This window comes from Toxorhynchites rutilus, chromosome 2 (assembly GCF_029784135.1).
Source record: "Toxorhynchites rutilus septentrionalis strain SRP chromosome 2, ASM2978413v1, whole genome shotgun sequence".
Classification (NCBI taxonomy): domain Eukaryota; kingdom Metazoa; phylum Arthropoda; class Insecta; order Diptera; family Culicidae; genus Toxorhynchites; species Toxorhynchites rutilus.
In genome coordinates, this window is record NC_073745.1 from 2,290,567 (window position 1) to 2,313,837 (window position 23,271).

General features: G+C 41.4%; 1 protein-coding gene across 1 annotated transcript; it reads left to right on the forward strand.

The window, feature by feature from the left end:
- Positions 1 to 310: 310 nt before the first annotated feature.
- Positions 311 to 1,438, forward strand: LOC129771934 (uncharacterized). Its single transcript, XM_055776082.1, has one exon. It carries the CDS (start codon positions 311 to 313, stop codon positions 1,436 to 1,438), a length of 1,128 nt encoding a protein of 375 aa, XP_055632057.1.
- The last annotated feature ends 21,833 nt before the right edge of the window (positions 1,439 to 23,271 follow it).

Sequence of the window (23,271 nt, forward strand, 5' to 3'; positions counted from 1 at the left end):
CCGATTTCTAAAAATTGTTATTCGCTTAAATTAATACAGTATTTCAATAAAAGTAGTAACATATCTTCGTATATGTGGTTAACACTTCTGTGATTCCTGAATATGTAACATTTTGGTGTCAGAAGTGGGATACAGCAGTAAAAGTTTTTCGGTCGAAAAAAAGTCGCGTACGCTTCGATTCCACGAAAAGCAAAATGGCTTCCCAAGACCCGAATGCAGAGCTAATGCAATCTCTCACAAAAATGATAGCCGACGCCCTGAAGTCATCCATCCAATCCACTTTGGGGCAAATTATCCTGCCGGAGATGCAATGGTGCCACCCGTGAAACCACCTTCGTTTTCTGTTCCCGAATACCGTATTTCGGACAACACATCCGTTACTGACTATTTCAAGCGCTTTGAATGGTCTCTGCAATTGAGTAAGATTCCGGCAGAACAATACCCACACTATGCTCGAGTGCATATGGGTACAGAATTGAATAACGCCATCAAATTCCTGATAAGTCCTCGCGATCCAGCGGACATCTCGTTCGACGAACTTCGATCGGCACTAGTAAATCACTTCGACCAGCCAAAGAATAAATACGTTGAGAGTATAAAGTTTCGGGAGATCGTGCAACAGAGCGACGAATCCGTGTCCAGTTTCGTTCTCCGGCTCAGACAAGGTGCTGCGCATTGTGAATATGGAGAATTCCTTGATAGAATGTTGATCGAACAGCTCTTACACGGTCTCGATTCACGCGAACTGTGCGACGAAATTATAGCAAAGAAACCGGCGACATTCAATGACGCTTTCGAGATTGCGCACACAATTGAAGCTACCCGTAACACAGCTAAAGAAGTGAGAACGGTAAGACCATCGCTAGTTCCAGAGGGAACCAACAAGTTAGGTTATGAGCCACCGAAGACACGGAGGGGAAATCCAAATGACGTATCTTCGTCACACCTATACAAGGGTAGTGGGAAACCAACATATGACTCTAGAGTATGCAGTGGCTGTGGTGGTCAACATACACGTAGTCAGTGTAAGTTCCGCAATGCAACTTGTTTCACCTGTGAGAAAGAAGGGCACATTGCCAAAGCTTGTAGGTCCAGTAAATATCAATCACAGGATCGCTCCACGTCTCAAGTGCAATTGGAGAAGCCTTCTGAAGAAGTCGACGAAGTAATGCGGTTGAGCAAAATTCATTCAGTCGCTGCGTGCCAGAAAAAGGTAGTCAGTGTCAAAACAGACGGTCGCCTCCTGGAAATGGAGGTTGATACCGGAGCCCCGTGCGGCATCATTAGCGAGAAAAAGCTACGAACGATCAAACCCACGTTTACACTAAAGGGCACAGATCGGCAATTCTCCAGTTACCCCGGACACAAAATTATGTGCATAGGTCTTCTTCCAGTGAATGTCAGCGTCGGAGCAACCAAGACGGGTCTATGGTACTAGGTGAGGCCGTTTCGTCACTAAGTTGGTTAGGGGAGCGGTATATGAAAACAGCACGGAAGAAAGTAGAAGGGGAATTATTTGCTTGTAGCGTGAAAGAGACAGACTGATCACGAGCGAGCTTCGGCAATAGCGTATTGTGTTTTGTTTACAAACAAAACACAGTAGACTTCCAAGATGGCTGAAGAGTGGTTTTAGCAAGTTGGCCCACCTTAGTATATACTTCTAGGCGCCTTGGGAGCAACTACACACAAACTGAACTTGTACGTTATGTCCGGGGACTATGACGTCCTTTTTATTAGCATCTGGTGCCTATGAGAGAGTGGATTACTCTGAATGGGCCTCTCCCACACACATTGTGGTCAAGAAGAACGGAAAACTACGCATCACCGGCAATTACAAACCAACGGTAAACCCTCGAATGATTATCGACGAACATCCGATCCCCAAAATCGAATACATTTTCAACCAAATGAATGGAGCCAGTTTGTTCTGTCATCTGGATGTTACGGACGCTCCTTCCTATTGATGCGGAGTTCCAACATGTTCTAACTCTCAATACACCAACACATGGACTGGTACGCCCTACAAGAGCAGTCTACGGGGCGGCAAACATTCCAGCGATCTGGCAACGTCGTATGGAAACGGCATTTCAAGGTCTATCCAATGTCATCAACTCTTATGACGATATTATAGTTTATGCAGACGGGTACGAAAACCTCATCTCAGCCCTCACATCGGTTTTTGAAAGATTAAGGCACCATGGTTTACGTTTAAACCGATCCAAATGTATTTTCGCCTCGCCGGTACTTGAATGTCTGGGTCACAAAATAAATGCACACGGGTTGCACAAATCAGACAAACACATTGAAGCCATACGGGATGCACCCCGTCCTTCTTCTTCTTCTTTCTTTGTTTTTAAGAGGCTTTAAACTTTGCAGTTCATTCGCCTCTATGCACCCCGTCCTTCAAACAAAGAGGAGCTACAACTGTTTTTAGGAAAAGCCACGTACTAGAGGTGTGCAAATCAGCTCATCATGATGAACAGCTCTGATCATATCAGCTCATCTAAATGAGCTGTTCTTTATGAACAGCTCTTCAGCTCAGTTGTCAGTGCCGACTTTCAATTTGGGTCCCAAACTCGATAGCCACGAAGCCAGTTTGAAAATGTTAAAATTCAAATGAAATTTTTCACACCATATTATTAATTACTTGAAACACGTATTCCAGACTATTATTTACAACAGACTCGGCGAGTACAACATTTCCGACATTTTTACTGAGGCTTTACATTACAATAGAAAGTTTTCTTCAAAAAAAAAAAAAAATCTTATGAGATTTTTGCACCGCCTGCAAACAAAGTGTTTTTCATTGAAATAGAATACTCATTTGATACACAGAAGTTAATTTTCATTAATAATTTGAATTTTAAAAACGTGTTCATTCTGCCTGAGAGCCAATTATTATTTTTGGCGCCCCCTAAACTGGTAAACAAAGCTCAATGCCGTCAACGCGAATATAACAGTTGAAAAGACGAGGGACAAATGAAACTAAACTGATGTCTTAACACGAAGAGCGAGAGACGGTCAGTTCATTTGAATCTTACAGCTCACACACTCTCTTCAATTCTACAGCTCTTTTCTCTCCTTCATCATCATCAAAGTGAGCTGAAGAGCTGTTTGATTTTTTTTGCGAGCTGTTCCGCGTCAACTCACTTCAAAGAGTCGATTCTTCGGAACAGCTCATGAGCGGATGGCACATCTCTACCACGTACTATAATTCGTTTATTCCTAATCTCTCAACACGATCTCGTTATCTGCGTGATATGCTACAAGACGAAGCTTTCGAGTGGAAGCCGGAACGAGTGACAGCGTATTAAGACATTAAATCAACACTAATTTCACCACAAGTATTAATGCAGTATAACCCGGCTCTTCCTTTGTTGCTAGCAACAGACGCTAGCAAAACCGGTTTAGGAGTTGTCCTATCACATCGCCTGGCGAATGGCTTGGAACGCCCGATTGCTTACGCAAGCTGCTCAATGTCTCCTACCGAGCAGCGCTATCCGCAGATTGACAAAGAGGCTCTCGCTATCGTGTGGGCGATCAAAAAGTTTTTTCACTTCCTCTACGCTCGCCGATTCACTCTAATCACCGACCACAAACCGTTGACGCAAATTCTTCACCCTACTAAATCGCTCCCAAATTTGTGTAGCAGTAGAATGGCCAATTATGCTGATTATTTGGCACATTTCAATTACGACGTTGTGTACAAATCAACGAAGGAGAACGTAAATGCAGACTACTGTTCTCGTATCACACGACCACCAACAAAGGAACAAGTAAACAAACTTTCACTTCGTGAGGGAAGAGACATCGGTGAAGACGAGTTCGGCGTATTTGCTCTTCGTCAAATTGCACAACTACCCATACGCGCAGATCACATCGCTCGAGAGACACGCAAAGATTCTAGTCTTGGTAAAATCATTCAACTTTTGGAAGCCGGTTCTGATTTGTCACGATTTGGCTATAAAGCTCCGGAGGTGAAATATTCGCTGGCTGCAGGTTGTTTAGTGTTCGAACACAGAGTTGTAGTGCCGCCAGTGCTGCGACAGTTTGTGTTAAAAGACCTCCATGTAGCACATATTGGGATTGTGAAAATGAAGGGCCTCGCTCGCTCGTTTGTTTATTGGCCAGGAATAGATGCTGACATCGAAAACACAGCAAAATCGTGCCCTGAGTGTGCTCGTCAAGCACACGCTCCCCCGAAGTTTAGTGAACACCACTGGCAGTATCCCAAAGGCCCCTGGGAAAGAATACATATAGATTATGCGGGTCCAGTGGCAGGCTCAATGTTACTGATTATTGTAGACGCGTACAGTAAATGGTTGGAGGTGAAGGTCACCAATACCACCACGACAGCATCAACGATTAGTATTATGGATGAGTTGTTTTCGAGATATGGAGTACCAATAACCGTTGTGTCGGACAATGGCCCCCAATTCACTGCAGCAGAGTTTAAAGAGTTTGTACAGAAAAGTGGAGTCAAATTTCACAAGTTAACGGCTCCTTATCACCCCGCAACAAACGGCCAAGCCGAACGATACGTGCAAACTACTAAAGATGCTCTGAAGGCCATGGGAACTACAGCGTCGACGTTGCACATAAATCTCAATAAGTTTCTACAGCTATACCGTCTAGCACCACACGCAACTACCGGTGAATCACCTTCTAAATTATTCCTTGGTCGGAGTATTCGAACGCGATTTGATCTATTGAGGCCCGAAGACGTACAAATGAGAGTTACGAACAAGCAGCAATCATTCGCTATCCAACTCTTGACGAGTAAAGTTCAGTGTCGGTATTGTGCGTTGCCACTTTTGCTATTGTGCTATTGGTACGAGTGTATCGTGTACGAGTGAAGGTCATTGCTGTCCGCGACCTGACCTTTTGTGAAGTGGAACGAAGGAACAAAGGAAGCAGCGCTCTTGCAGCGAGCCGGATTGCGGCTGTTGAACTGATTCGGCATAACGGGATCGCCATCGCGTGACTGTCGCAAACGGGATTCATCATCACGTGGCTGCGTAAGCTATTCTTGCGCTATTGTGTTGTCTCCGTAGCGCGTAGCCTCTGTCTCTCCCTGATTAGGGCAGTAGAGCGCATTATTGGAACAACTTATATATTAAGGTACACATATTTATTATTAATATTATTATTCAATTCATTTGTTCATTGTTTAATATTATTATCATAATTTTTTTTTTGCTATTTTTTTAAGATTATTGTTAAAATCAATAATAATTTAGAAATAAGACAGAAATTTTTGTAAAATGGAGAATAGTGGAGGATCTCCAGAGATGGAGATCTCCGATAATGAATCTCATACAAGATCTGGGAAAAAAACATAAACGAGTCCCTCATAAGGAAGATAATTCTTCTGGGGACGAATCCGCTCATCCTACCAAGCCCCCCTCTAAGAAAATTGCAAGCCTCCCTTCTCAACCTACTGTTACTTCCACTCCCCCTCTCCCACCATCGATTTCGCTTCCCCCTTCTGATGCTTCCGATCCAACCCAATCCTCGTCCTCGTCCTCATCCTCATCCTCGTCCTCGTCCTCGTCTTCCCCCTCTGTTGTCACCGTTCCACGTGTCAGAGTTTATCCAGAAGATGCACCTGGAACTGGCCCTTGGGTTGTTTTCCTCCGGCCAAAACCGAAAGGAAAAAACCTTAACGTGATTCAGATCATGAAAGATCTGGCCAGATACACTTCTGTATCTGAAATTCGCAGGGTTAGACCGAACAAATTGCGAGTTGTCGTGAATGAACGGAAACACGCAAACGAGATTGTTGCTGATCAACATTTCACTCTCGAATATCGAACATTTATACCCTCCCATAACGTAGAAATTGAGGGGGTGATAACTGAAACGGGTCTGACGAGCGAACAAATAAAAGCAGAAGGAAAAGGCAAGTTCAAGAAGCTCCCCTCAATGGAAGTGAAAATCTTGGACTGTCGCCAACTCGGGAAACTTTCCCATGATGGGGACCAAACTAAATTTACGCCGTCCGACTCGTTTCGAGTCACCTTTGCTGGTGCCGCCCTCCCTGACTACGTTATGGTGGACAAATTGAGACTACCTGTGCGACTCTTCGTGCCAAAGCCCATGACTTGCAACAAATGCAAGTCAGTTGGTCACACTTCGGATTATTGTGCCAACAAGGAGCGCTGTGCCACTTGCGGAGAGGAGGGATCGAAGCTGTTGCTTGTCATGCAAACATCAGAGGCAAAGACCTCTGTATTGTCAGCTTGTATTGGCCTCCGAGAGCTGCGGTTAGCCGCAAACAACTTGATGACATGTGCTCACTCCTTCCTGAGCCACGATTGATCTTGGGAGACTTCAACTCTCACGGAACTGCCTGGGGGGAACAGTACGACGACAATCGTTCATCGTTGATATATGACCTTTGTAACAGCTTCAATATGACCGTTTTGAACACTGGGGAAACAACACGTGTACCTAAACCTCCTGCTAACCCAAGTGCTCTTGACCTCTCGCTTTGCTCGAATTCACTATCGTTAGATTGCAAGTGGAATGTAATCCAGAACCCCAACGGTAGTGATCACTTGCCAATCAAAATTTCCATCACCATTGGGTCGAATTCTTCTGAATCTATAAACATGGCATATGGCCTCACAAGACACATTGACTGGAAAAAATATGCGGACGCGATTGCTCTAGCCATCAATTCCAGAGATGGTTTACCTCCATTGGAGGAGTATAACTTCCTTTCTCGTTTGATCTACGACAGCGCGGTTCGCGCTCAAACGAAACCCATCCCAGGTTCCACCATTTCCCGAAGGCCTCCCAATCTATGGTGGGATAGCCAATGTTCCAAGCTTTATGTAGAAAAATCGAATGCATTTAAAGCTTTTCGGAAACGTGGAACCCCTGAAAATTTTCAAACGTATTTAGCCCTTGAAGATCAATTTAAAAACTTAATCAAAGGGAAAAAACGTGCTTATTGGCGAAATTTCGTCGGAGGATTGTCACGAGAAACGTCAATGAAAAAAATTATGGAAAGTGGCTCGAAACATGAGAAATCGCTCTTCAACGAATGAAAGCGAAGAATATTCACATCGATGGATTTTTTATTTTGCACGGAAGGTTTGTCCCGATTCCGTTCCTGTGCAAAAAATTGTCCGAGATATACCACAAGATAGGTGCGATCTTGATTCCGAGTTTTCGATGGTAGAATTCTCTCTTGCTCTCCTTTCATGTAACAATTCTGCTCCGGGATCGGATAGAATTAAGTTCAACTTGCTGAAAAATCTCCCTGATGTGGCGAAACACGCTTGTTGAACTTATTCAAACGGTTTCTGGAGAATAATATTGTTCCAGATGATTGGAGACAAGTACGAGTTATAGCTATTCAAAAACCCGGAAAACCCGCGTCCGACTTCAATTCGTACCGCCCTATAGCAATGCTGTCTTGTATACGGAAGTTGTTGGAGAAAATGATCTTGTTTCGCCTTGATCGATGGGTTGAAACGAATGGCCTGCTCTCAGATACACAATATGGGTTCCGCAGGGGCAATGGGACGAATGATTGTCTTGCGTTGCTTTCTTCAGAAATTCAAATGGCTTACGCCGGAAAAAAACAAATGGCTTCAGTATTCTTGGACATAAAGGGGGCCTTTGATTCTGTTACAATAGAGGTTTTGTCAGACAAATTACACTCTCGGGGTCTGCCGCCTCTGTTGAATAATATGTTATATAACTTGCTTTGTGAGAAACAGTTGAATTTTTCTCACGGGGATTCGACAGTAAATCGGGTCTCCTACATGGGCCTCCCCCAGGGCTCATGTTTAAGCCCCCTTTTGTACAACTTCTATGTAAGCGACATCGACAATTGTCTTACACAAAATTGCAGCCTAAGACAACTTGCAGATGACGGAGTGGTGTCTGCCGTAGGATCAAACGAATCCGACCTGCAAGGACCCTTACAAGATACTTTGAACATTTTTTCAACCTAGGCCATTGGGCTAGGGATCGAATTCTCCACGGAGAAAACAGAGATGGTGGTTTTTTCTAGGAAGCATAGACCAGCAAAACCAAAGCTTCAACTTTTGGGTAAACCGATCACTCATGCTATGTCATTCAAGTATCTTGGGGTCTGGTTTGACTCCAAATGTACTTGGGGGGCCCATATTAGGTATCTGAGTAAAAAATGCCAACAAAGAATAAACTTTCTCCGTACAATTACCGGCACCTGGTGGGAGCCCACCCAGAAGATCTTATAATGTTGTATCGAACAACTATTCTCTCAGTGATGGAGTATGGCAGTTTCTGTTTTCAATCAGCTGCCAAAACACACCTCATTAAACTCGAGCGAATTCAGTATCTTTGTCTCCGTATTGCGTTGGGATGTATGCCCTCAACGCATACCATGAGTCTCGAGGTTTTGGCAGGCCTACTCCCACTAAAAGATCGCTTCAATTTATTATCTCTTCGGTTCCTCATCCGGTGTAAGGTCATGAACCCATTGGTGATCAGAAATTTTGAGCAACTGATCGAGCTAAATTTTCACTCCGGATTCATGAGCTCATATCATGAATTCATCTCCATGCAGGTTGATCCTTCTTCGTATATTCCCAACCGTGTTTGTTTTCCTGACTACATCAATTCCTCTGTACATTTTGATCTGTTCATGAAGGAGAAAATCCATGGAATTCCAGATTATCATCGATCGGGGATCGTTCCTACGATCTTCAATGCAAAGTATGGGCGTGTCAATTGTGATAATATGTACTTTACTGATGGGTCCTCTATGAATGAGTCCACAGGATTTGGAGTGTTCAACGAATTTTTTAGCACCTCACACAGTCTTCAGAATCCTTGCTCAGTGTATATTGCTGAATTGACAGCAATACATTGGGCGCTGCACAGCGTCGCCTCACGACCTGTTGAACACTATTACATTGTAACGGATAGTCTTAGCTCTGTCGAAGCTATCCGTTCAGTGAGGCCGGAAAAGCACTCGCCGTACTTCCTTGAGAGAATACGAGAAAATTTGAGTGCTTTATCCAGACGCTGTTATGTCATTACCTTTGTCTGGGTCCCTTCACATTGCTCAATTCCGGGTAATGAGAGGGCTGACTCATTGGCAAAGGTAGGTGCAATTGAAGGCGATATATATCAGCGTCAAATCGCCTTCAATGAATTTTATTCTTTAGTTCGCAAAAATACCATCGCTAACTGGCAACTCAAGTGGAATGAAGATGAATATGGCCGGTGGTTTCACTCGATTATCCCAAAGGTAAGCCTCAAACCGTGGTTCAAAAGTCTAGACTTGAGTCGGGACTTTATCCGCACCTTCTCCCGACTCATGTCCAATCACTGTTCGTTAGATGCACTACTCTTTCGTTTCAATCTTGCCAGCAGCAATCTCTGCGTTTGTGGCCAAGGTTATCACGACATCGAGCACATTGTTTGGTCGTGCGAGGTGTATCTGGTCGCCAGATCGAATTTAGAAAACTCCCTTCGGGCCCGAGGAAGACAGCCCAATGTGCCGGTGAGAGATGTGTTGGCTCGGTTAGACCTTGATTACATGTCCCATATATATGTTTTCCTTAAAGCTATAGATCTTCGTGTGTGATTGTCCCTACATCCTTATACCCTCCTTTCCTTCCTTTGCGGGTAATTCGTCCCCTTGCTATAAATAGTAGAATAAGTTGAAATGTAAATAAACTATAGATATACGAATAGATTTAAGAATTGAGTGCTCATCAACATTGTTACAATTTCCTTATATCCCATCCTTCTCCTAAAAATATGTCACCCTTCTAAACTCGAGTACACCGCGAGTAATCGGTTTTCCACCTTACTAACCATAGATGTAAGAAAATTGTTTATATATATAGTTTTAAAATTATATTTAAGAATTCGGCTCCTTTAAACTTAAGTAACTGAGCCTGTCAAAATAAACGAATTAAAAAAAAAAAAAATATCTGATTTGGATATTGGATATCCCGGAGGCATTTTTATGCCTAAATTTGCTGTCGGGAGTTGAACTATCCAACTCGAACCAAATATTTTTCGTAAGTATTGAAAAAAACGCGGTGCAATTAACTTCGTAAATAGCGACCGAGATGAAGCGTGTTTGCAACCTTGCAGTGTTGTCAAACGAACAGGCTTGGAATTCTCGTTGAGATATGGATATTCAAATTCAGTTCCAAACTCCAGATACCAGTGTGCAATAGGAATAACTTATTCGAAGTGTGATCAATTTTGTAAATACTAATATTTTCAGCTGTCCCAGCAGGAATCGGCGTTCTTTCACGAATCGCACCAAACCAAAAAGAGTGTAAAATGGTCGGTGTTGAGTCAGACCGGACCATGGAACATTTTTATGATTTCGAGAAGAACGAGTTCAGTGCTCTAAAGGGTTTTCATTGAACGTTCAAAGCAATTTCGATACGTTATTTCTCCTGTACGCGTGATTTTCCAAATCAGATAAATGTAGAATGAAGCTTACACAATGTTTAACCCAATGTAATTAATAAATCGAAATTTTTAATTTTGTGACTTGGTCCGCTCTGACTTAACACCGACCAAATAATGTTCTATGTTTTTCCTTCATTCAACAATGGTCCGTCCGATCTTCGTATCAAAACCGGAGTACTATTCTATTTGTCGACTGAATCTGTTATACATTCTAACTATAAAACAGTAGCTCTGCATTCCATTCTCTTCCCGAAATCATCCTGGACGAAAACATCCTAAAACTTATTATTCTTTATTCTTTATTCAAATTTAATTTGTAACTTGAGACTTTTGTCTCTTTAATTGTTACACTGATTTACGTACAAATGGTGCATTACTGATTATTAAATTATTAATTATTACTTTGAAGAATTTCTTGAGTTTAACAATTAAAGTGCTCTATACATTTCCTCTTAAATAGTGTTTGTGATTTTACAAGAGTCAACTCATTTGGCAATGAATTCCAGTGTGAAATGCCTCTCACGAAGAAAGAGTTACCATACCTGGAAGTGAAGTGTCGTGGAATTGCATATTTTTTTGAGCGTGAACTTCTTAGAGTTACTAGTTTTTCGTGTAAGTAGCCTGGAAGTTTTGTTCTTGCAAGATTGAATAAAAAGATGCAACATCTCATCGGAGCAAATTTGCGAAATGGACAACCAATCAGACGATGTTGAAGGTGAGAAACTCTGGCAATAACGGCCAAGCTATTGCTAGGATCGAACGGTATGATGCGAAAAAAAATCCCTAAACGTCCACAAAGCTTTAGCGGAATGTGAAATATTTCAACACAAGCAACTTTGAAAACATGTCAACCGCAAGCTCAGTGTGGTGTAAACTTGCAAGGAAGCTTGAATTAAAAATTATAGTACGATTATAGATATTCAAAGCTCGGATGATGTTCTCATACAAGGTGAGTAAAAGCTTGTGTTCTGTTTTTGAGATATCTAAATATGTACATACGTCAATCATGATGGTTGCTTCTATTAGCTCACGTTCTTTGGTCAACCCACATTTCTGCATGGAATTTTTTTTTCAAAAAACACCAAGAAACTAATTCGGAGCGAATCAGGAATAATTATCAAAAAAATAATTTGAACATAAAACCTAGAATTTATCGAACGTATTTCAGATACTATCGCTCAATATTTATTCATTTTCCTATTCATAAACCTTCTAATCTTTAAAATGTAAGCAACAGAATCGTCCGTACTTTTTGAAATAGAGTTCAATATCTCTGTCATTGTTGCAATTAGAACATATGCGTAGAAGGATATTGCAAATATGGCGGATGACAGGGTGATATTGACTTCCATATTCAGGTCGGACTCGATTATATACAGACTCGATTATATATAGATTCGATTATATACAATTTTGGACTCGATTATTTTTTGACGTAGAACTACGACTTTCATTAAGGGTGCCAAATCAGGAAACAGGTCACGTTTTTATGAAATAAAGTTAACGTTAATAACTATTTTTGCCGCGAACGGATTTTGGCGATTTACATACTAAAAGAATCGGAAATTCCCTAAGATTTGTTTGATATTCTATACATCACAAACTCCTTGTGTAGAAATGGTTAAAATTCATGAAAACTATAAGCGTTTCCATTTTCCCATACATTTGTTCTGCTGATTTGTGTGATTTCCCGAACAGTGAACCCGATATGAGCTGATGTCTCTGGCATTGCAATCATTGCACCAAACTGACGCCATTACATAAAGGTTCTGAGCTACACAATTGTATAGAGAATCATCAAGCTAGGCTATCGTCGACTCACCAAGAAAATAAATGTTCTGGAACTTGGTCTTGGACTTAGTTTCGCATGGCGGTAGCAAAACTATCCACGCAGGATAACAGCTAAGCTAATCTAGACCGGCAATATTAACAGAAAGGGCTTCTGTTGAAAAGAGCGCAAAACGGAGATATGTGTGTGTATATTTAGTTGCTTCAAGCCATCGCAATATGGATATTCATGTGCGTACGCGGGAGGGAAATATTTGCGTTAGGGTATTAGTAATGAATCTCTGCTGAGGCAAATATTTAATCTTTTTCCATGCAGTTAACATTGTTTGTTTTCGCGCTTCGTTGGCGCCTTTGACATTGCATTCAATGAATTTAACTGACGGTATGGCGAAGCAGTCGTTAAGGTTGTGCGCCGAAAAATTATTTGGGGAATACCAAGCATGAAATGCATTGAATGTCGTGCTGGAATGTATTTGGGTTATTTGGGTTCGCGTGCCAGCCGTAAAACTACTTTCAACTATGATTGCATTTGCGCTAATCTTGATCATAATGAAGCAATGCCACTCTTTTCGAGGTTGTTGAGATTGAAAGTTCCACTCCATAACCGCCCAGCTTAGTTCACCTCTATCTAATTTGTCTCAGAGTCGGCTTCCGAACTACGGGGGACTCCCTGTACCGCGGACGACACTACCACAACCGAAAGAGAAGTTCAATAGGGCTGGTTCGAAATGGAAAAATATGTGAAAACTACTAAATCATTTACAATTTACAATTTTTATTCAATAGTTTCTTCGTTGCGGCGCCGTTCGTCGACCGTTGGGCTCTTCGATGAACTCGTGGTTGATGGTTGATGAAACGGAGAGAGAGGAGAGACTTTCGGCACGTACCTTGGTCGTGGGTTGAACTGTGATACCACAGACGGATTTGACAGCGAATTGCGGTTCTGTTGTAGAAATCGCTGGATTAACTGCAGCGCTTAACCTGCGCACAGGCGGCTGGAGGTTTCCTAATCCGGGGGCACGCTTGGAAACAGCGTGACGTGAACCGGAACGTCCCTGTTTTCTTTGTCACACACCCAGGAGTATAACACTCACTGTAAATATACACTTTCTAACAGCGTTTACTTCACTATCTTCGTATAGTTGTTCGTCGTTTCCAGACTCCAGCTAAAGTGCCCGAGGTCTTTTACATTTCCTTCCACGAAACCTTGATCCTTCTTTCATTTCCCGTCTACTCTCCTCTCTCAATCCTTCCTCTCTCCCATTCCTCTCTCTCTCCCACTTCCGGAACATCATCCACTCATTATCATTTTTCCCGCCGATAAACTCAAGGAGACTGACAATCGTCGTAGATTACAATTCCGAATTAGTACAAACACTTATAATTATGGTTAGTAGATACAAAAAAAAACAATTTATGGAACAAAACTAACGTTAACAACAATAAACAATGTTGAACCAGCCAGCAATAAACAAAACAAATATTTAACTTAAATACTAGATTTTGTTTTTCACGAAATTTACATTATTTTTGTTCGCAAATTGAACTACCCTTTTTGTTGTGTCATTGGTCGGTAACAAGATTAACAGAAAAAGTTTATTTCATTTATTTAGTTACCAAGAAAGTAATTGTCGTTCTGGAAAAGTTCTGGTGATTTGGTTTCGCTTGCCAGTAGCAAAACTTTCTCCACTAAGGATGCTGCACTTATCTTGAGCATGGAAAAGTAATGCAACTTTTTTCGAGTCCAGTTATATTAACAGAAGCGTTTCTTTTGAGAATAGCGCAAAATGAAAAGAAGTGTTTATATTCCTAGTAGCTTCAAGCCACCGATGTATGGCTCTGCATGCATGCTATGACGAACGCTTGTTTGGTGCTTGGTTTACGTTGTACGAATGATGTCTAGAGGTGCGATTCCATTGAGACAATACTAAATAACATGTAGCATGATATTTGATACTTGCAAGTATTGTCATTGTTATTGTTTCCATGCGGTGCCAAAGTTATATTGATGTAGTTATGAGATGTAGAATAATGGTGCAAGTATATAATCGACTGTAGCTGAGTCTATATCAAAACCGCTGGAAAAGCGTTCGAGGTAAATTTTCAATGCATTTTTTTTATTAAATCGTTTATTTTTACAGGCTCAGTTACATAAGTTTAAAGGAGCCAAACTCCTATCTGTATTGTTACAAGTATATATAAACATTTTTTATTAATTCTAATGTTAATGAAGTAGAGAACCGATTACTCGCGGCTTGCTCGAGTTTAGAAGGGTGACATTTTGTTTCAGGAAAAGGATGGGATATAAGGATATGTTGACAATGTTCACACTCACATTCGCACTCACATTCATCATACTCAATTCTTAAGCCTATCTTATATCTAACATGTATTTACATTTCACCTTATTCTATTGTTAGTAAGAAGGGATTTGATTTCTCGCGAAGGAAAAGGAAAAGGAGAATATAAGGATATAAGGACAATCACACACGAAGATCGATAGCTTTTAGGAAGACATATATTTGGGACATGTAATCAAGGTCTAACCGAGCCAACACATCTCTCACCGGCACATTGGGCTGCCTTCCTCTAGCCCGAAGAGAGTTTTCTAAATTCGATCTGGCAACAAGATACTCCTCGCACGACCAAACAACGTGTTCGATGTCGTGGTAACCTTGGCCACAAGCACAGATATTGCCATCGGCAAGATTAAAACGAAAGAGTAGCGCGTCTAACGAACAGTGATTGGACATGAGTCGAGAGAAGGTGCGAATAAAGTCCCGACTTAAGTCCAGACTTTTGAACCATGGTTTGAGGCTAACCTTAGGGATAATCGAGTGAAGCCACCGACCCAATTCATCTTCGTTCCACTTAGTTAGCGATGGTATTTTTACGGACTAAAGAATAAAATTCATTGAAAGCGATTCGACGCTGATAAATATCGCCTTCAATTGCACCTACCTTTGCCAATGAGTCAGCCCTCTCGTTACCCGGAATTGAGCAATGTGAAGGGACCCAGACAAAGGTAATGACATAACAGCGTCTGGATAAAGCACTCAAATTTTCTCGTATTCTCTCAAGGAAGTACGGCGAGTGCTTTTCCGGCCTCACTGAACGGATAGCTTCGACAGAGCTAAGACTATCCGTTACAATGTAATAGTGTTCAACAGGTCGTGAGGCGACGCTGTGCAGCGCCCAATGTATTGCTGTCAATTCAGCAATATACACAGAGCAAGGATTCTGAAGACTGTGGGAGGTGCTAAAAATTTCGTTGAACACTCCAAATCCTGTGGACTCATTCATAGAGGACCCATCAGTAAAGTACATATTATCACAGTTGTATTACTTCGGGGGTCAGACGGACCTCCCGCAACACCTCGGTTCCTGGTCTGAGCCACGGGAACCTTTGAGGTTGGGCTCTCAAGGCCTCTTTTAATGCTGGCAAGCTCGAGCTTGAGGCCAATCGCTCTCAGGGTCGGCTTCTTCGGGGAAAAAGCTGATCAAGGCTCGGGTGTGGAGTATGGAAAAGCGTGTAGATATAATTTTTATGTTTTTTTAATACCTAACCTTACAGTTCTGTGTTGGTGTATGTCAGTTTGTGGTGTTTCCTGGAATCGTCGTGTCGTGTCAGTTTGTGGTGTTTTCTGGAATCGTAATCGTTGTTCGCTTGATGGGTTCTTCGCACGTTGCTCGTTCTCCTCTTCGAGGTTATAAGGATCCTTTTAAGGCTCTAAAACAACGGGTCCTGTTCGCAAGGAAAGTGGGAGTTACGTACGGACCTTTTTTCCAAACTTGTACCTTTATTGGGTACATACCTGATATTTCCCCACTTGTGGACTCACTATATTTTAGGACTACTGATTATTTTGTAGTGTAATCACTCCAAATCTTTCTCTTTTTAAAATTAAAATTTTTAAATCTTATTTTCCGTGTACTTATTTCCAGTCCGTGCGATAGTCGATGCTGCCAGGAAATGAATTCTTCTGGCAGTTCTTCTTTCATCTGCCCTGTACATTCTCTCTTTCTTTCGCTTTCCTCGGTCACTCCTCTCAACTTTTCCTTACTTTTCTCACTATTGTTTACTATTGTTCATTCTTATCCCCATCTCTATTTCCGCGTGACACTCATTCTCTTTTCCAGCTTTCATATGTTAGTGTAATGTTGTCTTAACCTAATCCCTAGCACTGGGTAAATATTTTTATGGCATATTTTCCTACACACTAAATACAAATAATACAAAAATAACGAATAAACGACGCTAACGGTAACAATTGACACGCCCATACTTTGCATTGAAGATCGTAGGAACGATCCCCGATCGATGATAATCTGGAATTCCATGGATTTTCTCCTTCAACAGATCAAAATGTACAGAGGAATTGATGTAGTCAGGAAAACAAACACGGTTGGGAATATACGAAGAAGGATCAACCTGCATGGAGATGAATTCATGATATGAGCATGGAGATGGAGATGAATTCATGATATGAGCTCATGAATCCGGAGTGAAAATTTAGCTCGATCAGTTGCTCAAAATTTCTGATCACCAATGGGTTCATGACCTTACACCGGATGAGGAACCGAAGAGATAATAAATTGAAGCGATCTTTTAGTGGGAGTACGCCTGCCAAAACCTCGAGACTCATGGTATGCGTTGAGGGCATACATCCCAACGCGATACGGAGACAAAGATACTGAATTCGCTCGAGTTTAATGAGGTGTGTTTTGGCAGCTGATTGAAAACAGAAACTGCCATACTCCATCACTGAGAGAATAGTTGTTCGATACAACATTATAAGATCTTCTGGGTGGGCTCCCCACCAGGTGCCGGTAATTGTACGGAGAAAGTTTGAGCATTTTTTACTCAGATACCTAATATGGGCCCCCCAAGTACATTTGGAGTCAAACCAGACCCCAAGATACTTGAATGACATAGCATGAGTGATCGGTTTACCCAAAAGTTGAAGCTTTGGTTTTGCTGGTCTATGCTTCCTAGAAAAAACCACCATCTCTGTTTTCTCCGTGGAGAATTCGATCCCTAGCCCAATGGCCCAGGTTGAAAAATTGTTCAAAGTATCTTGTAAGGGTCCTTGCAGGTCGGATTCGTTTGATCCTACGACAGACACCACTCCGTCATCTGCAAGTTGTCTTAGGCTGCAATTTTGTGTAAGACAATTGTCGATGTCGCTTACATAGAAGTTGTACAAAAGGGGGCTTAAACATGAGCCCTGGGGGAGGCCCATGTAGGAGACCCGATTTACTGTCGAATCTCCGTGAGAAAAGTTCAAATGTTTCTCACAAAGCAAGTTATATAACATATTATTCAACAGAGGCGGCAGACCCCGAGAGTGTAATTTGTCTGACAAAACCTCTATTGAAACAGAATCAAAGGCCCCCTTTATGTCCAAGAATACTGAAGCCATTTGTATTTTTCCGGCGTAAGCCATTTGAATTTCTGAAGAAAGCAACGCAAGACGATCATTCGTCCCATTGCCCCTGCGGAACCCATATTGTGTATCTGAGAGTAAGCCATTCGTTTCAACCCAACGATCAAGGCGAAACAAGATCATTTTCTCCAACAATTTCCGTATACAAGACAGCATTGCTATTGGGCGGTACGAATTGAAGTCGGACGCGGGTTTTCCGGATTTTTGAATAGCTATAATTTGCACTTGTCTCCAATCATCTGGAACAATATTATGCTCCAGAAACCGATTGAATAAATTCAACAAGCGATGTTTCGCCACATCAGGGAGGTTTTTTAACAAGTTGAACTTAATTCTATCCGATCCCGGAGCAGAATTGTTACATGAAAGAAGAGCAAGAGAGAATTCTACCATCGAAAACTCGGAATCAAGATCGCACCTATCTTGTGGTATATCTCGAACAATTTTTTGCACAGGAACGGAATCGGGACAAACCTTCCGTGCAAAATAAAAAATCCATCGATGTGAATATTCTTCGCTTTCATTCGTTGAAGAGCGATTTCTCATGTTTCGAGCCACTTTCCATAATTTTTTCATTGACGTTTCTCGTGACAAACCTCCCACGAAATTTCGCCAATAAGCACGTTTTTTCCCTTTGATTAAGTTTTTAAATTGATCTTCAAGGGCTAAATACGTTTGAAAATTTTCAGGGGTTCCACGTTTCCGAAAAGCTTTAAATGCATTCGATTTTTCTACATAAAGCTTGGAACATATGCTATCCCACCATAGATTGGGAGGCCTTCGACGAATAGTGGAACCTGGGATGGGTTTCGTTTGAGCGCGAACCGCGCTGTCATAGATCAAACGAGAAAGGAAGTTATACTCCTCCAATGGAGGTAAACCATCTCTGGAATTGATGGCTAGAGTAATCGCGTCCGCATATTTTTTCCAGTCAATGTGTCTTGTGAGATCATATGCCATGTTTATAGATTCAGAAGAATTCGACCCAATGGTGATGGAAATTTTGATTGGCAAGTGATCACTACCGTTGGGGTTCTGGATTACATTCCACTTGCAATCTAACGATACTGAATTCGAGCAAAGCGAGAGGTCAAGAGCACTTGGGTTAGCAGGAGGTTTAGGTACACGTGTTGTTTCCCCAGTGTTCAAAACGGTCATATTGAAGCTGTTACAAAGGTCATATATCAACAATGAACGATTGTCGTCGTACTGTTCCCCCCAGGCAGTTCCGTGAGAGTTGAAGTCTCCCAAGATCAATCGTGGCTCAGGAAGGAGTGAGCACATGCAAACAAGTTGCTTGCGGCTAACCGCAGCTCTCGGAGGCCAATACAAGCTGACAATACAGAGGTCTTTGCCTCTGATGTTTGCATGACAAGCAACAGCTTCGATCCCTCCAATAGGTGGAAGGTCAATTCGATAAAATGAGTGGCACTTATTGATACCCAAAAGCACCCCTCCGTATCTGTCATCACGGTCCAAGCGTATGATATTAAAATCGTGGAAAGAGAGATCATCTCGCGACGAAAGCCAAGTTTCGGACAGAGCAAAAACATCACAATTGAACTTATGAATTAAAAATTTGAATGTATCCAATTTAGGGATAAGACTACGACAATTCCATTGTAAAACAGTGATATCTCCGACCTCTCTATTTAAATTAGACATCAAGAGAGATAATCATTGCAAGGAGGTGTCTTTAATACTGGAAGCATTGAAATGACAATGGTTCTGATGGAATCGGAAACATTAAAACACTTGAAGATTTGGTCCAAAAGGTCAAACAACTTTATAAATCCCGATTGGGAAGTTGAACTGGACGGAAAAACAGGGACAGTTGGGGTTTTTGATGCCCCCTCGAGTGCTGGGCCATTCGAAGGTGAATTATTCCCTCGGAAACCAGGAGGAACCTGATTTTGCTTGTCCGCTGCACTCGATTTTTTAGGCATGCTAACAGGGGGTATCACCGGAGGGGCTTGTCCTTGAACTTTGGGAGTGGTCACATTTTTGCGCCGGGGATTCCCTTGGAAAATGAACGGTGTGCCCCCGTTAGCTGTGTCCGCTTCTATTTCGTCAACGGGCAACGTGGCGAAGACATTTTGTGTGTTGATTGGTTGTTGTTGTTGGGACAGTGGAGAAGCGCCCTTTAAAATATCCGCAAAAGTGCGTTTCGAGCGTTCCTTTAAAGAGCGCTTCTGTTTCTCCCAGCGACTCTTGTAAGTTTCACAAACTGAGAGCTCGTGTGGGGATCCCCCGCAATATGGACATTTATGCTCAGTCGCACTGCAGGATTTCCCCTCATGTTGCTCTCCGCAAGTGGCACAGCGCTCCTTGTTGGCAATCTGAAGTGTGACCAACTGACTTGCATTTTTGGCAAGTCATGGGCTTTGGCACGAAGAGTCGCACAGGCAATCTCAATTTGCCCACCATGACGTAGTCAGGTAGAGCGGAACCAGCAAAAGTTACTCGGAACGAGTCTGACGGCGTGAATTTAGTTTTTCACTCTTCTTGGGATACTTTTCCTAGTTGGCGGCTGTCCAAAATTTTAACACCCACCAACGGGAGTCTTTTAAATTTACCAACTCCTTCTTTTATCATTTCGCACGTCAGACCAGTTTCAGTTACCACCCCTGAGATTTCTACGTCATGGGAGGGCACGTAGACGCGATACTCTAGGGAGAATCTCTCGTCGATCACAATTGCATTCGCGTGTTTCCGATCACTCACGACAACAAGCAGTTTGTTCGGTCTAACCTTGGAGATTTCGACCACGGAGGAATATAATTTTGCCAATTTTCTTGAGGGGGGCTTGTTAAGGTAGATTACCTCTTTCTCTGAAGAGACATCTTCTGAGGGGGGAACGCGTTAAAGCGACTTCCCAGCCCCCGTTGTAGCTAGTGAGGAGGAAACAGTAGTTTCAATCTCCATGTCAACATGACCTTCTGCCATTACGGCGGATATAAAATAATATAATTTTTATTTTTTTTTGTATTTCTAAACCTAATATATATTATACCTAAATCGCACACCAATGCGAATGAAATGAAACGGTGTCCCAATCGAACCGCGTGGCAATCGCTCGGCACAGATGCAACGGTATATCGCACCACAACACGATGATGGAATCGATGACGATGCTAAAGCACACACAGCGATGATACGGCACACGCACCGCGTCCGCCGTGGAGGACTTCTTCCTCACGCTGGTAGTAATTGCTGCTCTCCTCACTCGCGCAATAAAGAGAACCCCGTTAGGGCGAAATAACTTCACCAGCCACGAACTGATAACGGTATAATCTCCACTCTATAATAGACGCGAACAAATTTGCGACCGATGTCTTCGGACTGCGCGAGCTGAATGAATTTTCAATGCATTGACATGAAACAAATTGTGACATACGATCAGCTAGAGTATTGTTCGGCGATAGCAAGAATGAATCATCAATCAATTATCGTCAACTGATTCCAAAGTTTAAAAAAAACCTTTCAGGGCGATCAAACCATTGTACCAAATAGTTATATTTAAAATTTCACAGCATTATAAAACAATATCCGAAGTTATTAACAAGCGACTTATATAAAATAACAGCGTAGTTCTACGTCAACAATGCGGTCGTATCTTAGACACAAGCTCCTATATTTTTTTATTTTTCAAATATGACTTATTTCAAGAAAAAAATGTTACCATTCCAGATTGAGGTAAAATTTAAGTGGGTAAGGTGTACAGTGGGGTAAAAACCGTAATTTTTAAAGATTTTGCTTGAATTTTTACCAGGAATTGTTCATACCGATATTGCAGCGTAATTAAGATAGATAAAAGTTGGGTGTCGAAGAACGAATTGTATACTGCCGTAATCTCGCAAAGTGACGCAAGCGCCAGAGGTAAGAATTTTCAGTACGAGACTTTTTGTAAAATTGCATGTATAATCAGCATACGCGGGCATAACGGAAATTTGATCTGTAAAAAATGTGTATTGTTGATGGAAAAACATTGCCATCGGCTTGATTTTTGAAAAAATGCAGTTTCATTTAAGCTATGTCACCAACGCCAGTTTGTTGTGGAAACAGCAAATTTAAATCGCTGTTTCCACAACCGATTGGCGTTCATCCATCAAAGTATGTGAGAATCTGTTTCCAATTATTTTCTCCAACATGCTGCGTTGAGCGAAGCATCAGGGAGAAGAGTTCACATACTTTCCCAACTTTGTAGCATGAGTTGAGCAGGTTAACGTAGTTGAGAACCCGATTGTAATAATTATGGACAGCACCGATTTTTTCGAATTCAAAATGCAATTGAAACCATCCGTGCTAAATAAAATAATGCCGTCCGAAATTATCCGAAGTATAACAGATACAGTATACGCGAGGATGTTTTGAGTTTTGTTACAAGATGTGTTTCGTTTCGTTTGGAACATTTAGAAGAGTGCAGCTGTTCACCAAACCCGACATTAATCCTTCAATCAACACTCAGCTTCAATTTATCCGAAAGAGAAATTGAACAGGCGAGGAAAGTAAACATCGTCAAGAAGCTTTGTCCCTTGATGCCTGAAGAAAAAAGACACTACATATTAGGAAATCCTTGTAATCAACATCAATTCAGAGTTTGAACTATTTAGTTCTAATCTTTATGAGCTATATGTGAGAACAGCAATACACTTCAATCTAGGATAACTTTACTTTAAGATGAGCTTGATTTTATGATTTTAAAGTACATGGTTTTGTGAGCTTCTTAGTACTTGATTTGTAATTCTGAAACTGGATGGACTGTTTTTGATTAAAATACTTGGCATGACAAACTTTTCGGAAAAGTATTTTTTTACAAGAAAGAAGGCATATGGCTTTTATTATGCTAAACGTTCATTACGGAAGAATTTGTTATGTGAATATTGCTGTCCCTGCTAGTTCATCGTACTCTATCAGAACAGATAAAAAAAATCACATCGCATCACTATGAAATTACGTCACAACATAAGGAAAATGGCGCTTGCGCCCCATCACAGTGGAATTGGTGCTTGCGCCACTCCGTTTTCAAGCTTTCACGTGGTCATTTTTTCACATTTCTGTAAATTTTCACAGTTGTTTGGAAGGATTTGGTATTCTTTATCGATCTATAACAAAAAACGTAAAATGTCAATGTTGGCGCTTGCGTCACTTTGCGCGATTACGACAGTATAGCGATTAGAAAGCTTTAATTTAATTGATAGATACAACCAAGTTCCATATGATTTTTTAAGATTAATAATAACACATTAGAAATAACTAACTTTGAAGTTTTTCACTTCTTTAATGTTTTTTTAAATCCACTAATTTAGATGTTTCACAACTATATCCTGTGTTGAATTTTCTCATCTTTAAAATGAAAGGAACAGAATCGTCTTCTGTAGCGTACTTTTTTATGTAGAGCCAGTTTGAGGCAACAGAGTCCGAAACAAAACAAAATTTCTATAACTCTGCGTAGAAGGATTTTTTTCATCAAATATTATTCTCTATCACCTCCTGAATTAATTCAGATTTTTTATATGAGAAAGGTATTTTAAGATTTTTAGGGGATGAATTAAAAATTAAATTTTTTCTTTTATATTCAAAAAACAATAAATAT

Coding starts and splice junctions, on each gene's coding strand:
- LOC129771934 (XM_055776082.1), top strand. CDS start 311: ATGGTGCCACCCGTGAAACCACCTTCGTTTTCTGTTCCCGAATACCGT.